General features: G+C 40.2%; 1 protein-coding gene and 1 long non-coding RNA gene across 3 annotated transcripts in view; one reads left to right on the top strand and one right to left on the bottom strand.

The window, feature by feature from the left end:
• Positions 1-22,500, top strand: part of LOC309486292 — a 431,359-nt gene that overhangs the window by 209,228 nt on the left and 199,631 nt on the right. The gene's annotated exons all lie outside the window — the stretch shown is intronic.
• adgra1b (adhesion G protein-coupled receptor A1b) overlaps positions 1-22,500 on the bottom strand; it is a 131,797-nt gene that overhangs the window by 88,289 nt on the left and 21,008 nt on the right. For both annotated transcript variants that reach the window (XM_082153295.1, XM_082153294.1), the window contains exons 4-7: positions 22,450-22,500; positions 20,924-21,073; positions 17,997-18,158; positions 16,414-16,608 (exon numbers count right to left, since the gene is read on the bottom strand). The exon at positions 22,450-22,500 is cut by the window's right edge and continues 145 nt beyond it. In XM_082153295.1, the coding sequence (XP_082009421.1) occupies positions 16,414-16,608; positions 17,997-18,158; positions 20,924-21,073; positions 22,450-22,500 (558 nt within the window). The remainder of the gene's footprint in view (positions 1-16,413; positions 16,609-17,996; positions 18,159-20,923; positions 21,074-22,449) is intronic.

The following is a 22,500-nucleotide window of genomic DNA, read 5'->3' on the forward strand; positions in this document are numbered from 1 at the left end:
TTATTTTAAATAAATCTAGTCAGTGAAAGAGATCAAGCATATTCATCTAAAATAATTGTTTTCAGTTTCAGAATATTGTTATTCTCGTGTCTCTATTATCCTGTGCTTTGGGTTTCAGCACCAAGTCCAAGTCTATTCATTCACAATGTAAAACCAAATTTAGCATTTTAATCAACATTTTATCATATGTCTTGGAGTATCGCAATAATATCGTATGGTGAGTTCAGTATCGTCATATGTATCGAATCATCAGATTTTCTGTGAATTCTGTCAACTTTGAACGCACAAAATCTGCAGACCGGCTCAGACATTTCAGCCCGATCTCATGAAAGTGTGTATCTATAGCACGAATTGTATTTATCGCGCAATTTATACAGAAAAAAATACGCAACGATCATTAGTTATTAACTTAGGGGCCGCTAACACGACACCGTTCTAGACTTTAAACACGAGACCTGTGAGAACGCTGATGGCGTGCACATGCGTATTACGAGTTCAGGCTATTGGTATGTGCGTTTGAATATATGTGCGCAGGTTTGTAATTCCCTACAAACCAAGCCTTAAAAAACTACTTGTCTGGCCTTAACATTTTGATACAGAATTATTTATCTCAATATCGGGGCAAAAGTGGTGTATTCCAGCCTTTCCACACATAAACTCTCCCACACACGGACCGTGAATAATAGTAATTCCCAGCTGTATTCCCAGTTTAACATAACGAGGTGTTTTAGAGGTAATTAGTGACCCTGAAACGCTCCGGCTCCGGGATCTCGGGATCCTCCGATCGGCTTCATCTCAGAGTTTTAATTGAAGCCCACAGATGAGCCTCATACACACAGATTGCAGGGCAATTAGCAAACGTCCTTCCTCGTTTTTGGGAGTGTAGATGAGAAACTGGTCTGAGATCATGTAGATGAGGTATTCACCGACTGAGAGAATTAACACATAATGAGATTTGGGGTTTGAACAGCAGATATGAAGAGAATATGAGTATCAGATATATGTGTGGAGTCTACGTTTACATGCACAACTTTTGTTTCAATCGGACTGAATTCATTCCGACTGATGAATCTGAATGTAGTGTTTACATGAACGCTAAACAAGTGATCGGGTTGATGTGTGTGTTTATATGTCACAAGCTTAAAATCGGAATAGATTTTTTGACATGCGCGAATACACAGAGTTTCCCGCTGTTTACCCATAATAACCATTCTCATACATCGGTTCTTTATTTGTTTTAAACAGCAGACTTAATATTTATCCATTTCTGATCATAATTTGGAGACGATGAGCGTATGAGCCTCTGTGCCACTGCTTATATTGATCAGTAAAACTGGCCAAAACCAGTCGTGTGTGGATGAGTCTGAAACCAGCACTGGTGGCCGTCGTCCTGCTCCACTTCACACACGCAGGGAAAGGAGGATTATAGACAGACGGGAAACTCATTTATACGACACTTTATTCATCAGGAGAACGGCTCGTTCAGCGCGTCACACGTCATTACTATAGACAGTAAAAGAAATGGACACAGCGACCCCCATTGGATTCAACGGAGAAAAGTGAAGTCAATTAGAAGCTCTCACTTCCTGATGGTCGAGAGTACTGAAGCTCTTCTTCCTGATGGCTGAGCGTATTGAAGCTCTTCTTCCTGATGGCTGAGCGTACTGAAGCTCTTCTTCCTGATGGCTGAGCGTATTGAAGCTCTTCTTCCTGATGGCTGAGCGTACTGAAGCTCTTCTTCCTGATGGCTGAGCGTACTGAAGCTCTTCTTCCTGATGGTCGAGCGTACTGAAGCTCTTCTTCCTGATGGCTGAGCGTACTGAAGCTCTTCTTCCTGATGGTCGAGCGTACTGAAGCTCTTCTTCCTGATGGCTGAGCGTACTGAAGCTCTTCTTCCTGATGGCTGAGCGTACTGAAGTTCTTCTTCCTGATGGCTGAGCGTACTGAAGCTCTTCTTCCTGATGGCTGAGCGTACTGAAGCTCTTCTTCCTGATGGCTGAGCGTACTGAAGCTCTTCTTCCTGATGGCTGAGCGTACTGAAGCTCTTCTTCCTGATGGCTGAGCGTACTGAAGCTCTTCTTCCTGATGGCTGAGCGTACTGAAGCTCTTCTTCCTGATGGCTGAGCGTACTGAAGCTCTTCTTCCTGATGGCTGAGCGTACTGAAGCTCTTCTTCCTGATGGCTGAGCATATTGAAGCTCTTCTTCCTGATGGCTGAGCGTACTGAAGCTCTCACTTCCTGATGGTCGAGCGTACTGAAGCTCTTCTTCCTGATGGCTGAGCATATTGAAGCTCTTCTTCCTGATGGCTGAGCGTACTGAAGCTCTTCTTCCTGATGGTCGAGCGTACTGAAGCTCTTCTTCCTGATGGTCGAGCGTACTGAAATTCTTCTTCCTGATGGTCGAGCGTACTGAAGCTCTTCTTCCTGATGGTCGAGCGTACTGAAGCTCTTCTTCCTGATGGCTGAGCGTACTGAAGCTCTTCTTCCTGATGGCTGAGCGTACTGAAGCTCTTCTTCCTGATGGCTGAGCGTACTGAAGCTCTTCTTCCTGATGGTCGAGCGTACAGAAGCTCTTCTTCCTGATGGCTGAGCGTACTGAAGCTCTTCTTCCTGATGGCTGAGCGTACTGAAGCTCTTCTTCCTGATGGCTGAGCGTACTGAAGTTCTTCTTCCTGATGGCTGAGCGTACTGAAGCTCTTCTTCCTGATGGCTGAGCGTACTGAAGCTCTTCTTCCTGATGGCTGAGCGTACTGAAGCTCTTCTTCCTGATGGCTGAGCGTACTGAAGCTCTTCTTCCTGATGGTCGAGCGTACTGCGCAGACTCACACTGAGCTTGACGACGTAGATGTGACGTGAGCAACCCGTCTGTCTTCTAGTAGCTGTGCCGAGAGAAATCTGAATCATTCCCTTCCGAAACTTGCAGAGACGGAGAGTGTGAGTAGGAGGTGTCCATGAGCTAGGAGCAGGAGCAACTTTTGCTAAGTATTCTGATTAATTATTTTGTCATTTTGCCTCCACGTCCCCCCGATTGCCCGCGAGCTTCTCCTCCTGTCCATACGGTAATCTCTCTACTGTGCGACAGAAACTGCTTCAGTTTTTTTACAAAAACTGCTTCTACGGGGCCATAACGTAAGATACAAGGTAATGGAGCCTTTTATACATTTTCGTGTTTCTTTAGAAATAAATAATGGACAAATGGAGTCTTTAAACGCCTCAGATGTAGAGTTATTCACTGTCAAAGTGACGCCAAAATGAATGGGAGTCAATGGCATGCTAACAGCAGGTGATGGTCTGCTAATCAATGGCGGCGCCCGGGGAAGCTTCAGTGTTTTCTGAAACATTGGCCCCCTGGGTTCAATCTGATCAAGTGTTCACATGTTCTATGGATCGGGTTAGAAGAGGAATAAATCTCCCCTTTCAATCCGATCGAAATGTCATTCGGATCGAGCTCAATCGGAACGGTTAAGGTGTTTAGATGAAGGCTTTCCAGTCCGACTGAGCCATCAATCCCATTACTGACGAATTATTTGGTTGCATGTAAACGTAGCCGATGTGATGTGTGTTTCATTACTGAATTTATTGTATTATATTGCTTAGATTTGATAATGCTATAATGAGAAAGAGAGACTTTGACAAATGAGAACCATTTAATACTTCACATTCTCAGTGGTTTCTCTCTCAATTTGATTAAATGGAGAACAAATGGAGACTATTTGCTGAAGTGTCCCGTCTTCTCAATCTCAGATGTTCCTCTTGAGAAAAAGGCGCTGGTAAAACACACACACACACACACACACACACACACACACACACACACACACACACACACACACACACACACACACACACACACACACACACACACACACACACACACACACACACACACACACACACACACACACACACACACACACTCCTCTAGAGCTCAAAAAGAAACGTCTCAACTTGTGTTAGAGATCTCAATGTGAACTCCTCTCAAATTCCTCTATGATCAAACTCTCTGAGATGCTTTCCACATCATTAGTGTCAATACTATAATTAAACAAACAAGGAGGCAAAAAAAAAACAACAACAAAAAAAACACACACAAACACACACACACACACACACACACACACACACACACACACACACACACACACACACACATATATATATATATATATATATATATATATGGGAATGCAATCATTCTTAGAACATATTTTTATAGCTGATACCCACATTCCCATGAAGTTATTAGAACATTATTTCTGAATGTGAGAGTTTAAAATGTCTAAATATACATATTAAAATGCTAAGTTATGCAAATGTTAAGGGAACATTCCATTGAATCATTCTTCAAAAATTATTGGAATGTTACTTTTGAATGTTCTCTGAACACTCAGAAACAAGTGGTTACAAACATTTCAGGTAAAAAAAAAAAAAACATTCCATGAACGACGCATAAATATTGTTTTTATGTTAAAAGTTTTAAGGACATTATTTTGAATGAACATTCTCTGGAAGAATGTTTGTTCATAATTTTAAAGAACATTCCCTGTTATCTGGGAGAGAGTTGCTGTAAAGGTCAGTCACCAACACGTCAGCAACACACACACACACACACACACACACACACACACACACACACACATACACACACGCTCAGCATCACTCCTGCAGATCACACACACACACACACACACACACACACACACACACACACACACTCGCTCAGCGAATCAAGCATTACTCCTGCAGATCACACAGTCTCTTACTGAAATCAAGCGTAGCTTTAGTTCTGGCAGGTCACGTTAGTCAAGCTCGCATCAGCTGACTATCAGCTGATCCACATCTACCTATAGGAATACGACGCCTATCACCGTATACATATATAAGCTCCTTCAGTATTATCAGCAACTATTGCGTTTCTCAGGAGCGAATTAGAATCAGAATCAGAATCAGAAAGAGCTTTATTGCCAAGTGTGCTTGCACCCACAAGGAATTTGTCTTGGTACTGAAGCTTCCAGTGCACATAAACAAATACAAATACAAATACAACTACAACAAGAAACATGGTAATACAAATTCTAAGAATAAAATATATTAAAAAAATTAAAATAGTATAAAAGTAAAAAAGTAGGGTCACAGTTGGGTTTAGTCCGAATAAACATTTACAGATTATGAACATATTTACAGTATTTTGAGTAGTATGAATAATATAAATATAAATATCACCTGAGTTAGAGAATATTGCACTAGACAGTGGGAGTATTGCACTTACAGGCATATGCCTTGGGGGGCATGTTAAGTGTTCAGAAGGGAAATGGCCTGTGGAAAGAAACTGTTCCTGTGCCTGGATGTTCTTGTGGCCAGTGATCTGTGTCGCCGTCCTGACGGTAACAGTTCAAACAGGGGGTGTCCAGGGTGAGTGGAGTCTGTGATGATTTTACCTGCTCTCTTCCTCACTCTGGAAGAGTATAGGTCCTGGAGGGTTGGCAGGGGGGCACCAATAATCCTCTCTGCAGTCCGGACTGTCCGTTGTAGTCTCCTGATGTCCGATTTGGTAGCTGAACCAAACCAGACAGTGATGGAAGTGCTTAAAACAGACTCAATGACGGCTGAGTAGAACTGGATCAGCAGCTCCTGTGGCAGATTGAACTTCTTCAGTTGACGAAGGAAGTACAGTCTCTGCTGGGCCTTTTTCACAATGGAGTCAATGTGATTTGCCCACTTCAGGTCCTGAGAGATGGTAGAGCCCAGGAACCTGAATGACTCCACTGCTTCCACAGTGCTGTTCATGATGGTGAGAGGGGGGAGTGCTGGGGATTTTCTCCTGAAGTCCACAATCATCTCCACTGTTTTGAGCGTGTTCAGCTCAAGGTTGTTATAGCTGCACCAGACAGCCAGCTGTTCAACCCCCAGTCTGTAAGCAGACTCGTCACCATTTTGGATGAGACCGATGACGGTGGTGTCGTCTGCAAATTTCAGGAGCTTGACAGAGGGGTCTTTAGAAGTGCAGTCATTAGTGTACAGGGAGAAGAGCAGTGGGGAGAGAACGCACCCTTGGGGGGCGCCAGTGCTGATGGTGAGGGTCCTGGATGTGAGCTTCCCCAGTCTCACTCGCTGCTGCCGGTCCGTCAGGAAGCTGGAGATCCACTGACAGATTGAGGATGGCATGGAGAGCTGACTCAGTTTGGCTGTGAGAAGATCAGGGATGATGGTATTGAAGGCCGAACTGAAGTCCACAAATAAGATCCGTGCATAAGTCCCAGGTCTGTCAAGATGTTGCAGGATATAGTGTAGTCCCATGTTGACTGCATCATCCACAGACCTGTTTGCTCTGTAAGCAAACTGAAAGGGATCCAGAAGGGGTCCAGTGATGTCCTTCAGATAGGCCAACACCAGTCTTTCAAACGACTTCATGACCACAGACGTGAGAGCGACAGGTCTGTAGTCATTAAGTCCAGTGATTTTAGTTTTTTTGGGAACCGGAATGATAGTGGAGCGTTTGAAGCAGCAGGGAACTTCACACTGCTCCAATGATCTGTTGAAGATCTGCATGAAGACTGGGGCCAGTTGGTCAGCGCAGGCTTTTAGACAAGCAGATGAGATGCCGTCTGGGCCTGAAGCTTTCCTAGTCTTCTGTTTTTTGAAGACTCGGCTCACGTCCTCCACACAGACCTTAAGCTCAGGTTGGATGGCAGAAGGGGGGAGGAGAGGGGTTGCAGGAGGTGATGGTGGATGTGTGAAGTGCACATCAGAGCGGGTGTGAGGTGTGAGTCTGGGCTTCTCAAACCTGCAATAGAATGCATTGAGAGTGTCAGCCAGTTGTTGATTCTCCACAGATCGGGGGGATGGTGATTTGTAGTTGGTGATGTTCCTCAGGCCTCTCCAGACTGATGTCGGGTCGTTGGCTGAAAACTGTTTTTTCAGCTTTTCAGAGTAGCTTCTTTTAGCAACTCTGATCTCCTTTGTCAGTCTGTTTCTGGCCTGGTTATACAAGATTATAATGTATAACTATAATTATAATTAAATGGCGAAATTCGGCAGGCAAACAACATCATCTCACAAGGAATCGTGCAATCGGGAATTTAGAAAGAGGAATTCGTTCCCCACAAGGATTTCACCTCAGATTCATCTTAAACTTAAACACGAGATTTGCTGCATTGATCATAAGTTTCCTGATTTGGAAGTGACCTCAGTCTACATTGCTTCTCGCATCGCTGCATTATTGACACAGGACTCGACGTGATTCATTCTCCATTCATCTCGGAAAGTCTTCACAAAGCTAAGCTAAGTCCTTTTTTGCTCATTGCTAAAATCTAGCAGGGTTTTGGCAACATGCTTGTTGCTAATGCTATACGTGTGGCTTGGGCTAATCTAACTTAGTCGTTTTCATTAAAATGCTCTTGCTAGGCTTATGCGATCATATTGGTTATGTGCGTTACTATGTGTTGTCATTGGCAACTGATCGCGTTGCACAGGCTGTGCTTTTAGCGCTATGCAGCACAGATTCAAGCAGCTGCTTGATATGAATTAACAATTCATGGTGCAAACGGAAATATTCTGCTGTGGCACAGCTTTAAAAAAAGACAGTAAACAGTCACAATTCAGTTGAGTCACTTCGGACACGCTTGGTCTATCTAGTTCTTGGAAACACTTCGTTCTTAAAGCTACAGTGTATTGTATACCGTGCTTGCATTTGAATGCATTCTTATATTTTTTTATTTTTAAGAGCTTGCATTTTTATAGGCTGACATTCAACATGGTTCTATATTTAAGCTGTGTATATTAAGTACAAAATAAATAAATAAATAAAAAAGTTATTGAAACCCTGCTTGTTCTAAGGCTAGGCCTATCTAGTGGCTATTTGAAAACTGCTTGCATTAAAAGCTGTTAGTTGCTATTGGGAACATGGTTGTTGAACTTTTAAGGTTATTTAGCCCAGTCGTTATTTGGAACATGGCGTGTTTTAGGCTTATATCTGGTGTCATTGTGTCACATGCTGTGCTAAGCTTATCAGGTATCAGCAATATGCTGTCTTTTCAGCAACGCTGCTATAGCGCATACTGTCCTCAGCGCATGCCGTAGTGCTCAAGCGTTGTTTTATGCTTATCTGGTTGTATTTGAAAATGCTCGTTCTTTATTCTATTCGATTATTGCAACGTGCTGCTTTAAAGTTACCACATGCTTGTGGCTAAAGCTATCTAGATATCAGTAACATACTTGGTACACAGTACATTCACCGCAGGGGTCTGGTATTCAACACTAACAACACCATAGTTTGATGGTCCTGTAAAGGAGTGTGTAATCAATGGAGTCGTCATCTTCACCTCCACAGTGATGGAATCCGTAGGACGGGAGCAGTAATCATGTTCATGAATGAGGAAGAAGCACACTGTGTTCATAGCTTAGCTGCGCACTGCATATGACTCGAGCTAGAGGGTGTATGCTTCTCCGATCAGACTACACTAGATTTAATACTAGTCCTATGGTTATACAACATGCTACCTGTATCAGTTTGGTTGCTGCTAGTCTGAGCTATTGTTGTAGGGTGTAGGCTTCCCCTGCCAAACTACACTAGTGTTAGCAATGGTTCTGTGATTATACAACATGCTTTTGTACCAGTTGTTGTTGCTAGTCTGAGCTATTGCTGTAGGGTGTATGCTTCCCCTGCCAAATTACACCAGTTTTAGCAATGGTTCTGCGATTTACACAATATGCTTGTTGTATCAGTTGTTGCTGCTGCTAGGGGTGTAAGCTTCCCCCAATAGATCCCGTACAATGGTTAAATTGGCTACAGCAACACGCTTGTTGCAATGCGTCTTGCTTGCTCCAGTGTGGGGAGATGTTAAAAATCAAATAACAAAAACAATTTGTTTTCTTGTTTTCTACAGAAGTAAACTACATCCAAGTATAACAAGGTCATGATGTCATTTACAGTCGTCACTCAACGAAACTGGATCTGGACTGCGGATATACAACAAGCAGCAGCTGATACATTTTTGATATCACAATTTTCACTTTTTCATTTCAGGTGGTATGTCATTCATTGCAATATGCATGTTTACTGCTAAGCATTTCGGGTATTGACAACATGCTTGTTGCTATGGCTTATGCGGGTATTGGCAACATACTCGTTTAGGTTATCCAGGTAAGGGCAACATACTTGTTGCTTAAGGCTTTCCGGTATTGTTGGTAACATGCTGTTGCTCAAGCTTTTCAGGTATTGGCAACATGCTTGTTGCCCTGGCTCACTCACGTAACTATAAAGCATCCAGATTGCCCTGTCAGTTGGGGGATATTGGCATATGGTTGTGTTTTGGGGGGTTATTGCTGCTCTCCCTGCTCTTATCCATGCTAGGCTGCATGGATGCGCAGGGAGTTCTCGCCCAGAACGGAACCATACCGCCAATCCAAATTGCATGCTAATTGTCAATCATATATGACGATAGTGGTCCTGACAGAAATCAAGCGTAGCGTTAGTTCTGGCAGGTCACGTTAGTCAAGCTCGCATCAGCTGACTATCAGCTGATCCACATCTACCTATAGGAATATGACGCCTATCACCGTATACATATATAAGCTGCTTCAGTATTATCAGCAACTATCGCGTTTCTCAGGAGCGAATTACCCTCCTCCATCCCCAGCTCCTTCTCTCGTCAGTCAGGATTTGGCATTCTGATTCCCTTCGAATCAGAATAAATTCTTGAATCATGTCGTACTTTAAAATCTTGAATTAATGATATCTGCAATACATTCATGTTGGTTCTGTTCTGTTTACCCCAAGGGGGGTTATTGCTGCTCTCCCTGCTCTTATCCATGCTAGGCTGCATGGATGCGCAGGGAGTTCTCGCCCAGAACGGAACCATACCGCCAATCCAAATTGCATGCTAATTGTCAATCATATATGACGATAGTGGTCCTGACAGAAATCAACATTAGACTAACTGTGGTTACTTCAGGGAAACTACTCACAGTTAAACATACTCTGGATATGAATTATTCACTTCTGGAAATGTTAATATCGGCAGTATGAGGACAGTATCATTTGCATACACAACTGGACTGGCGTATGGCTGTATAATTACCAGTGAAAATAAAAAAACAGAGCCTGACCCAGTCAAAGCAACAGATGATGATTATAGAGAAGCATCCAGTTCAAATGAACTCCACATTTCTCTCGTACGATCGCGGTTTATCTGGCCCTCACGGGTCAGACGGGTCGGACGGGACAGGCGGATCGGACGGGTCAGGCGGGTCGAGGGATCAGGCGGGTCGGAGGGGTCAGACGGGTCAGGCGGGTCGAGGGGTCAGACGGATCAGGCGGGTCGAGGGGTCAGGCGGGTCGAGGGGTCAGGCGGGTCGAGGGGTCAAGCGGGTCAGGCGGGTCGGAGGGGTCAGGCGGGTCGGAGGGGTCAGGCGGGTCAGACGGGTCAGGCGGGTCGAGGGGTCAGACGGGTCAGGCGGGTCGGAGGGGTCAGGCGGGTCGAGGGATCGGAGGGGTCAGACGGATCGGGCGCGTCGGGCGGGTCAGATGGGTCGGCGGGTCGGAGGGGTCAGGCGGGTCGGAGGGGTCAGATGGGTCGGCGGGTCGGAGGGGTCAGGTGGGTCGGAGGGGTCAGGCGGGTCGGAGGGGTCGGAGGGGTCAGGCGGGTCGGAGGGGTCAGGCGGGTTGGAGGGGTCAGGCGGGTCGGAGGGGTCGGACGGGTCGGAGGGGACAGGCGGGTCGGGCGGGTCGGAGGGGTCGGGCGGGTCAGACGGGTCGGGCGGGTCGGAGGGGTCAGGCGGGTTGGAGGGGTCAGGCGGATCGGATGCGTCGGGCAGGTCAGACGGGTCGGAGGGGTCAGACGGATTGGACGGGTCAGGCGGGTCGGAGGGGTCAGACGAGTCAGGCGGGTCGGAGGGGTCAGACGGGTCGGAGGGGTCAGACGGGTCAGGCGGGTCGGAGGAGTCAGGCGGGTCGGACGGGTCAGGTCAGGTGGGTGAGACGGGTCGGACAGGTCGGAGGGGTCAGGCGGGTCGGAGGGGTCAGACGGGTTGGAGGAGTCAGACGGGTCGGACGGGTCAGGTGGGTGAGACGGGTCGGAGGGGTCAGGCGGGTCGGAGGGGTCAGACGGGTCGGAGGGGTCAGGCGGGTCGGACGGGTCAGGTGGGTGAGACGGGTCGGAGGGGTCAGGCGGGTCGGAGGGGTCAGACGGGTCGGAGGGGTCAGGCGGGTCGGACGGGTCAGGTGGGTGAGACGGGTCGGAGGGGTCAGGCGGGTCGGAGGGGTCAGACGGGTCGGGCGGATCGGACGGGTCGGATCTGATGGTTTAGCTGTCGATGGGATTACACTTATCCAGCGTGATCATCTACAGATTCTCTCGTCCTCTCTCCGTCTCTCTCTCTCTCTCTATGAAGCACTTCCAGGGTTTAGCATTCGAGGCGTATCTCTGTTAGCTTGACGCAGGTGAGTGTGTGTCAGAGAGATGCGCAATACATCTTTAATGCAGTTCTGCAGACGCAACGGCATAAACACACAGACACGGGAACAAACAGAGGAGGAGAGGAACACACACACGCATCAGGAAACCTCACAGATGCAAGAACACACACACACACACACACACACACACACACACACACACAAACACTTAAATACGACAAGAAATAATAATAATTCTGGCCAGAATATATTTCAAATATATTTTGCTTAAACCTTTCAATGCTGTAAAAATGAAAAAGACTGGTTAAGTATATATATATATATACACACACAATATATATTTTAATTATATTTATATAAGGAAATATATTTTCAAATTTAAACAAACATTTAAAGGGAAAATATATATTTTGGGGCAGAAAGAAAATACATTTCCAATTTTAAAATACATTTTGGTTAATATGTACAGTATGTATTTATATTTAAATAATATATTAAGATAGTATAATATATTATATATTAAAATATACATAATATATTTTTTGAAATCTATTTTAAAATATAACAAAATATATTTTGCTTAAACCTTCAAAGGACAAAATAACAATCTTAAAATCCATTTTGATAAAAAATTAAATAAAATATTATATATATATACATACATACTGTATATAGGCTATATGTAATTTTATATCACAGTAACTACGTATTTCACAATATAGTTTTTTTTCACTGTAAATTAAATGAAAAGTGGATTATATTCTACATTAATATGTGATAATGTCTCTTTCACTAAAATATTTGTATATTAATGCAGCGAGTCGCGACGTTTCTCTCCAATTATAAACAGCTAAACTCCACTTGAGTTGTGTGTCACGTTTCTTCATCACGCGTGTAAACGGGGAAATAACATTCACTCAATTGGAACATTTTGGCATCATTTACATTTAGCACCACATTTATCCACTCATTCACTGCAAAATATTGTAAAATGAACACAATTTCAGTTCCACAGAATCTCATGACTTCAGAAGATCTGAAATGCAGTGCACAAATCACATGTCATTTCTGGAGTCGAGTAAATAATGGGTTTTCATCTTCGCCTGAACGTCTCATGTCCGACACATGACAAAATGGGCTTGGAAATATTTGATTTAAACGTTATATAAAACTGCATGTGAATGATGTGATCAGATCATTATGAATGATCTAAATCTCCCAGGGGCAACTGACACACAGCCGGCTAATAAAGTCCTGATCAAAATATATTCCAAATAGAAGGCAGCGGGTCGTTCCCTTGCTAGTGTGCACTAGGGCAGAATGATGATCCATTAAGCGGATATACACATGCGATCAGCCTCCAGCGTTCCTGTGATTTATAGTGAACTTCACTGTTGCTCCTCATTAGACCAATGTTCTGTGTTCTGCTCCATCATGAGCTCAGCTGAAGATAAACTTCATGTTTATGTTCTACACACACACAATAATTATCATAGAACAATCCAGAACTATCGAGCGTTTGCAAGAGCTGTCACATCTGAGAAGCATCACTTCATCTTTATCGTCTCTGAATTACAGCACATGATTTATGTTTGCAAACGGTTTTCGTAAGCCAAACTCCTTTGTGCTAAAATAATTGCTTGAAGTTCCCCTGATATTTGTAGCTATACTTCAATCATTTAAAAACACTGATGTCAGTTAATGGTCACATGATATGCACAACGGCCACAAGTTTGGAATAGTTAGGATTTTTTTATATCTGTTCGCAAAGACTGAATTTATTTGATATAAAGCTTGTAGTTATATACATTTAAATTGTAGTATTTAAATATTTAAAATATATACATTATATATTTATATTTATAGCATATTAGAATGATTTGTGAAGGATCATGTGACACTGAAGACTGGAGTAATGATGCTGAAAATTCAGCTTTGATCACAGGAATAAATTACACTTTACTATATATTCACATAGAAAACAGATGATTTACACTGGAATCATATTTTTAAAAATGTACTGTATTTTTTTATCAAATAAATGCAGCCTTAGTGAGTTTAAAAATTCATAATTATTGCAAATGTTTGACTGCCAGCATAAAAGTTTTAATTTGATTGTTTTTATTAAATATTTTTAAATTAAATATTTTATATTAAATAACATTTTATTTTATATTTAAAAATATAAAATATAATATAAAATAATTATATTCTATTCTACTCTACTTTACTCTATTCTACTCTGTTCTACACTACTCTACTTTACTTTACTCTACTCTATTCTACTCTATTCTACTCTACACTACTCTACACTACTCTACTCAACTTTACTCAACTTTACTCTACTCTACTCTATACTCTACTCTATTCTCCTCTATACTCTACTCTATTCAACTTTACTCTACTCTATTCTACTCTACACTACTCTACTCTACTATATTCAACTTTACTCTATGCTACTCTACTCTATACTCTACTCTATACTCTACTTTACTCTACTCTATTCTACTCTACACTACTCTACTCTATTCAACTTTACTCTACTCTACTTTACTCTATTCTACTCTACTCTACTTTATTCAACTTTACTCTACACTACTCTACTCTATTCAACTTTACTCTACGCTACTTTACTCTACTCTACTTTACGCTACTTTACTCTACTCTACTTTACTCTATTCTACTCTACTCTACTTTATTCAACTTTACTCTACGCTACTTTACTCTACTCTACTCTATTCAACTTTACTCTACTCTATTCAACTTTACTCTACTCTACTCTATTCTACTCTATACTCTACTCTACTCTACTCTATTCAACTTTACTCTACTCTATTCAACTTTACTCTACTCTACTCTATTCTACTCTATACTCTACTCTACTCTACATCTACTCTACTCTGTATCTACTCTACTTTACTGTACTCTACTCTACTCTGTATCTACTCTATTCTACTGTGTGTCTGCTGATGGAGAGATCAGCAGCGTGTGTGAGTGTGTATTGTAGTCGTTCCTCAGACTGAAGCCTGATCTCCTCATCAGAGCTCCAGAACTCAAACACACACACACACACACACACACACACACACACACACACACACACACACACACACACACACACAGACCGAGATATTATTAACACCTTCATTTCTCTGTTCTTTCCAAACATCACAGAAGCTTCAGCCCATCAAACCCATCTCCTGTTTTAGCTTCATCTCATCACAACAGCCTTGTGTTATCACGTCGGAAGCCATGAAACACATGTCTATTGTCCCGATCACACTGTCAGAAAATACTCTATTTAAATAGAGTTTAGAAAACTGTCGTACTAATGCATGCGATTATAAAAACAAACAAACTGAGCTCCGCTGCTGTGTGAAAGAAACTTTGAAGAAAATATAAATGTATATTTATTTACACATATAAATATACATGTAGAGTCTTTCTCATCTATGAAAGCAGATGAAAAATACTGAAGACTCATGATCGCGCTCTCAGGGCGGAGACAAACCTTCGTCCAATCAAACGCTGTCTAGAATAAGAATGCCCCGCCCCCTAAGCTATAGCTCCACCTACTTCTGACAGTCAGTGATAAATCCCAGTTCTTGGCTGTCAATTAAACTAAAGTTTAAAAAACATTCCCGTCCCACAAGGACATTCATCAATATAGAAAGAAAAACGGTTCTTCTAACCATTTGACCAGAGACACAAAGACATATAACCGTGTGAATAAAATATCAAATTATAAAATATTTAAAAACAATATTTATAATTTAAAATATGTCTAATTATAAAATTGTGAAACATCATAAAAATATTTAAATAAAATATTTCCTCATTGATGCATTTAGGGAATCATAATTAGATGATTTAATTAAAAGTATTTCAAATGTATAAATTATTAAATATTTTAAGGCAGGTGAACGGGGTAACACGTTTAAATATGCAAATGAGGCATTAACTACTTAAATATGCATACATTTCGAGAACAGAAATCTGAACATTGGATAAAGCCAGATTTGAAGAAAATATTAGAGTTGAAGGTTTTTACAGAGGGGATTTAGAAAATAAATCAGAAAATATTGTCAACAGACAGAAAACATTTTAAGAAATAAACTCTTATATAAACCAGACGAATGATAAATGAATGAACCTTCAGAAAATAAGACTGTAAAGTTTGGTGTGTGTGTGAAATGGAGATTTCTGACTCAAACTCACCGCCTTTAAAGTGAATATATACAGAAGCAAATTAATAAAATGCAATAAAAAATAAAAACTTTGGATGCTTTTTTTCCACTAGTCTGAAAGTAGACAGTGTTATGAAAGCAAAATAGACCAGTGCATGAAAAACCATGCTTTAGCCTGAAGTGTCTAGCCTTAATTCAAGTAAACCGGACAGAGTAACTGGTTCACTGGTTTTTGGACCCATTACACTGCAAAAATACTTTTCTTACTTAGTATTTTTGTCTTGTTTCCAGTCCAAATATCTAAAAGTTCTTAAATTAAGATGCATTTACTAGATGAGTAAAATGACACAATAAATAAAATTGATATTATTAAATTCTATTATTAAACTGTTGTTTTCTGATAAAAAAAAAAAAAAAAAAACTCTAAATTAAGTTTGTAAAAAAAAAAAAAAAAATTGTAAATTTAAATTTAAATTTTTTTTTTTTTTATAGAAAACAAGATATAATTTCTAATGTCATTTTACTCATCTAGTAAATGCTTCTTGATTTAAGAATTTTTTGATATTTGGACTGGAAACAAGACAAAAATACTAAGTAAGAAAAGTATTTTTGCAGTGTAATGGGTCCAAAAACCAGTTAATCAGTTATTCTGTCCGATTTACATTTTACATTTTATACATTTGGCAGACGCTTTTATCCAAAGCGAGTTGCATTGCATTTCATGATACACATTTTACGTTCTTATCAGTTCTTTTTCTAATCAGATTTACTTGAACTTTTGCCGTGTGTTTGGTCAGTGTTGACTCTCACCTGGTTGAGCTGACCCATAGGTGAGCCGGAGACATTGACCGTGTGACATCTGAAGTTGAGCAGGGTGTGTGTGCGCTGTGATCCGCTCTCGTCGTGACCCGGTTCAGTCACCGGGGGCAGTAGAGCCACCGTACACAATAAACCCATGAGAGTCGGTGGGACCATCAGGGCCTCCAGAGCGATGTTAGCAGAAACCTGCACACACACACACACACACACACACACACAACGTTACGCGACCTACTTTCCTCACACTAATTGCTCGTTGGAAAATAAACATCATTCATTGTACGAGTGAGTCAAGGACTGATTATGAACATGTAAAAAGACTAAACAAAGACTCCATTAACGATCCGAGTCTGTAACCTACATTATCAGAACAATAACAGACCAGAAGCTCAGGAATGGTGATTACGTCAATATTTGACAGCGCTAGAGTAGAAACCCACCTGAGATACAGACAGCATGTACAGTATTAGTCATCAGATTAACAAACGTTAGGATCCCACGGCCCACAATGCATCAGGGAATCAATCAGCGGCGCACAAACCCCTTTTCATTAGTGTTTAATGAGCAAACCTCGAGAGTAATTCATGCCTATTCACAAAATAAATGTTTTTTTTTAATCAAAAGAAGCATGCACTCCATGCATAATATTGTTTTGCAGCTTAAATTGGCCACATATACATATATTACGCCTTTTTTTAAAGTGCATCTTTTTCTCAAATCAATCAACTGAATGTGTTTTGTACGGAAGCTTGAAGAATAAAAAAAATAACTCGCAATTCTGCCTTGATTTCTCGCACTTGTATCTAAACTCAGTATTTGTGAGAAATAAAGTCAGAATTGTGGGATATAACTAACCTCGCAAATGTGAGAAGAAATAATGATATTAACCATATAAACTCCTGATGTCAGTATCCACTGCACTGCAAAAATGCTTTTCTTACTTAGTATTTTTGTCTTGTTTCCAGTCCAAATATCAAAAAATTCTTAAATCAAGAAGCATTTACTAGATGAGTAAAATGACACAAGAAATAACATTTCTATTATTAAATTCTATTATTAAACTGTTGTTTTCTGATAAAAAAATAAAAAAATCTAAATTAAGTTTGTAAAAAAAAAAACTTTTGTAATTCTGCTTGTTTTAAGCAAAAACTCACTTATTTAGTTTTTTTTTTAATGTAATTTTACTCATCTTGTAAATGCTTCTTGATTTAAGAATTTTTAGATATTTGGACAGGAAACAAGACAAAAATACTGAGTAAGAAAAGCATTTTTTGCAGTGTAAGTGTTGCTTTTAAACGCTCCCATCTGTATTTTTGTGTCTGCGCTCTGTGATGAACGTCAAAGGTTTCTATTTACATCATGTTTTGCAGCGTTGAGCACTGTAGCCAATCACAGACCTGTTCGTTGAGCGTGTGAATGCAATGGCCAATCAGAGGCATTCGAATCAGAATCTGCCCAGAGTTTGTTCAGCTCTGAATGCTTGCAAATTGTTTCGTTATAACCAACAAAGCATGAAGCCATGATTGTTTCCCCATGTGTCCTCTGAGATCTGGCTGAATGAATGTGAGCTTCACCTTTGAGATGACGGTGTTGTTGGTGTTGAGCGCGAGATCTGCGATCCGCTCCACGCACTGGACGATACGTGTGCAAGCGCGAGCTTCATTCTGAGCCATCCAGAGGACGTGTTCCTCCACCTGCATCATGTCACTGGCCACGACGAACACATGGTCGCCCAACTACAGACAAACACACAATCACAGATCAGAGGACTAGACGTGAGGTCCTTTCTTTTGACACGTCACAATATTCCTCATTATAATAATTCATACGCAGAATAAAGGGGCGGGGCCTGGTTGAGTTAGTTAGTAGTGTGTTAAACTGGTGGTTATGGTAAGGGGCGGGACATTTCCCAAACACACTCGAAGCGCTCGACCAATCACAACACACTGCTCCAGCCGACCAATCAGAGCACAGTGTTCTTTTCAAGAGGAGGGGCTTCATAGAGACAGGAAGTAAACAGAGCGTTACTGACAGACTGGGAAGAGAGGAGCCGCAACAATGGAGAATATGAGGAAAATAATCAACATTCAAGCAGGAAAACCTGTTCTAGTAGAATCAAGACTTTATAAAAGGGCATAATAGATTTTCTTTAACATAATCAAGATACATTTACTGGAGAAGCAGAAGGAAGTGACTTTACACTTAAAATATATATATATTTATATCTGCCAATGGAGTCAGAAAAAATAAACAGGTTTTCTGACTTTTTTTTCTTCTTGTTTTAAGCATAAACTCACTTGATTTTGATAAATTTTTCAGAAAACAACACCTAATATTTTCAGTCATTTTGCTTCTCCAGTAAATGTATCTTGATTTAAGAATGTTTAGATATTTGTGCTGGAAAACGAGACAGAAAAACTGAGAGAACAGCATTTTTTGCATCACATGCACAGTTAATCTCCATTAACGGACTGTACTGAACTGAGTTTCTGTCTTGAACAAGCCATCAAATACTACAAGAGCTTTGCGATTCGTGATTAAGACGAGTCTCTATAGCAGAACTGAGGGTTATATCTCATTTACTTGAATAAAGAGGCAATATTCACAGGTCTTACGTGACCTTGAAGCCCTTAAACGACATTTAAACCATGACTGGGATATATTACTGTAACTTTGACTTTAAGCTCTCACTATATGCAGTGACTGACAGTGTTAGTATTAAACCTGAGTGTTTCAGCAGGGCTGTAAATGAAGTGTGCGCTTCACACACAGTTAAAGTCATGTTCTGTCTATTTACCTATAAAGCAGCTTTTGTGCAAATCATATTCAACACACGCCTTCAGTCACGAGAGCTGAAGATTCAGCACTTCACGCAACATCTTAAACATAAGCATCAACATCACCGCCTCAAGCATTCTCATTGTTGCTTTCCAAAGGGTTTGATTCCCTGTCAATGCACGTACTTGTAAAACGTAAACTTTAAATGCATAGTCAATAAAAAAAACCTCTTGAAAATGCATGCAAATGTTTGCATACTTGGCGTGAAGTGTGTGTCTGGCCTGAAGGTCACATATGGAAGGAACAGCTCTTCTTCTGTTGTGTAATTAATACACATTTCCCCAAAGCGAGTCTGTTTTCTCATTCACACCCTCCAAAAGCTCTTCTGGCGGAGTCTGCCAGTGTTATTAAAATGCTGAACGTGTTCACTGAACATGTGTACATAACACTTAAAGCTGAAAATAGCTGATAACAATGTGCAGTGACTCAAATTGCACCTAAATTGCACAGTAGCAGAGCGGCGCGTCAATGACAGCCGGGCAAAACAAGCGTGTGGAAGAGACTGAGACACACAGACAAACCCATCAGAGCTGCATATCCTCACTACAGTCTTCATATCACTTCACGTCACTGCAAAAAGGGATTTCAGGCCCACGTTTATGATTTATGTATTTGAAGTGCATTTAAAACTTCAATGAATTTCCATGGATTAAACAGTTTTAACATAAACGAACTAATAAACGTAATGGGATGCATATTTGTCAGTCACGCATAAATGAAGCAGGTCAGATTTCTACACTCAAAAACTCAAGGCAAAGTTTATTATTAATTATATGCAACTGTTATTTTCATATTTTCAAAATGCATGTATTTAAAGTGCTTAAAATCCACATTTATCTCTTCGTTGTGAAGAAAAAATAAAATAAATCAGGTAAAGTATGAACATGGTTAAAATATGGCTAGTTGTGGAACAAGCAATGGGATTTGTGTATTTAAAGCACATTCAGATTATTAGTCCTATTGCAGAAATCTGACCTGCTTCATTTATGTGACTGAAGAATATGCATCACATTACGTTTATTAGTTTATGTTAAAACTGTTATCCAAATGCATGGAAATGTTATATGCAATTCAAATAGATCAATATTTTTCCAGTGTAAAATATCTAAACATTTTTAAATCAAAATGCATTTACTGGAGATGCCAAATGGCAAAAAATAAAACAAATTCTGAAAATTAAAACTTAAGTGATTTTAAATTAAATTTTACATTTATTCATTTTTTTTTTTAAATTATAAAATAAAATTATAATTATAAAAATTAAGTGAGTACTTAAAGCAAGAAGAAGAAAAATCTGCCGATGGGAGTCAGAGAAACAAACTTAATTCAAAGGGAAAATGAGATTATTTCTTGACAGATATTTGTTCTTGTTTAAAGCATAAACTCATTTTAATCAATTTCTCAAAATCTTCAGTCATTTTGCCTTTTCTCCAGTAAATGTGGACCCTGAGGAAGAACAACATTTTTTTTGCAGCGATCCATCAAAAGTATATTAAACATATAATTAGGTGTAAAACTATGAAAAATACTGCCACTATAATGATAAAGAAGACCTTGTCTTTGCTCAAACGTTCATAGATTTTGATCTGTGCTGGACTGACTGGATATAGTCAGAATCCTGATGGATTAAACAGGTTGAGGCATTATGGGATGCGATTCTCACCTCTCTGACATCATACACCAGGCGTGTGAGTCTTTCTATCAGGTGAGTGACAAATATGACATCCATCATGTCTCCGAACAGCGCCGCCCTGCTGGTGAGAGAGGAGAGATGCTGCGCCACCCTCAGCGCGTTAGACACGTTCACTGGTGTCTGAGTTCACATCGGAGAGAGAAAGAGCACAACTGAGCAAATATGAAGCAGCACAACTGTTTTCAACACTGATAATAATCATAAATGTTTCTTGAGCATCAAATCATCATATTAGAGTGATTTGTGAAGGATCATGTGACACTGAAGACTGGAGTAATGATGCTGAAAATTCAGCTTTGATCACAGGAATAAATTACACTTTACTATATATTCACATAGAAAACAGATGATTTACATTACAATAATATTTCACAATTTTACTGTATTTTTGATCAAATAAATGCAGTCTTGGTGAGAAGAAGAGACTATATTTGAGAGCCATTTCATTTTTTAAATAAGACTATTATATTACATTGATATTATGGTAGTTGACATGTTTTTGCTGTAATTGTATATTTATGAATTTTAGTGTACACATAATTTGGTGTATATGTATATTATTAGATGCATTACAGTTAAAGCTTCTATAAATCAGCCTTGGTGAGCAGAAGAGACACAAACATTAAAAAACCGTGACCCTAAGCTTTTCAATGGTAGTGCATGTGCTCTTTTCCAAATTCTACTAGTTAAAGCCTGTGTTTTGGCCGCTGGGATTGTGTGTCAGATTATTGCATGTTGTCTGGCACAAGTCCAAAGTCCAAAGAAACTTAAAATACTAATTGTGAAGATTACTGAGATATGAGGAGTTAAAAAGAGGGCCTGAGCCAATCAAATCTCAAAGAATCCCTTAGTTCTCAGGCTTCAGAACACAAGTGATGCTGTAAATCAAGGTCAGGTTGAACATCTGCTCAGTATAATCAGGTGTGTGTCGTGCCGAAGTGATTCCAGCAGGATAACGGCCCTCCAGCGATAAATAAACTCCACTCGCGATGATGATGATGATGATGATGATCATCAGAGACTCCCAAAGACCTGAGTGTGACTTTCTTTCTTTTTTTTTTTTGCACTAACATAAAAACAGATATCATTCCAATTTTTTATTTATTTTAATATTATTTAATTTTTTTAATATTTAGACAGAGTTGACAACCGTACAAAGTCTCATGCCATTTGGACAAAGAGACATTTTTATTTTATTTTAACAAAAGTCATTTGCGGGTCAAAAAGACCCTGACGGCCGGATAAGGGTTAAATTATTACATTGTTTAAATTCATATATTTTTCACTAACTTTGATTTTGTATATGTGCATTTCTGAAATGCATAACTTAGACAATTACCTCTGATAACAGATCACTCTAAATTGTAATGTGGATGTGTATTGTGAAAAGCGCTATACAAATAAATGTGAACTGAATTGAATTGAATTGAACTGAATTGAATTGAATTGAATTGAATTGAATTGAATTGAATTGAAAGATGATGAAGGATACAGACCTGTGTGAGTTCATGCAGGCTGCGTGTGAACTGGTTTACGTATGAGCACTG

This window comes from Leuciscus leuciscus, assembly GCF_965113295.1.
Source record: "Leuciscus leuciscus genome assembly, chromosome: 22".
In the NCBI taxonomy this organism is placed as follows: domain Eukaryota; kingdom Metazoa; phylum Chordata; class Actinopteri; order Cypriniformes; family Leuciscidae; genus Leuciscus; species Leuciscus leuciscus.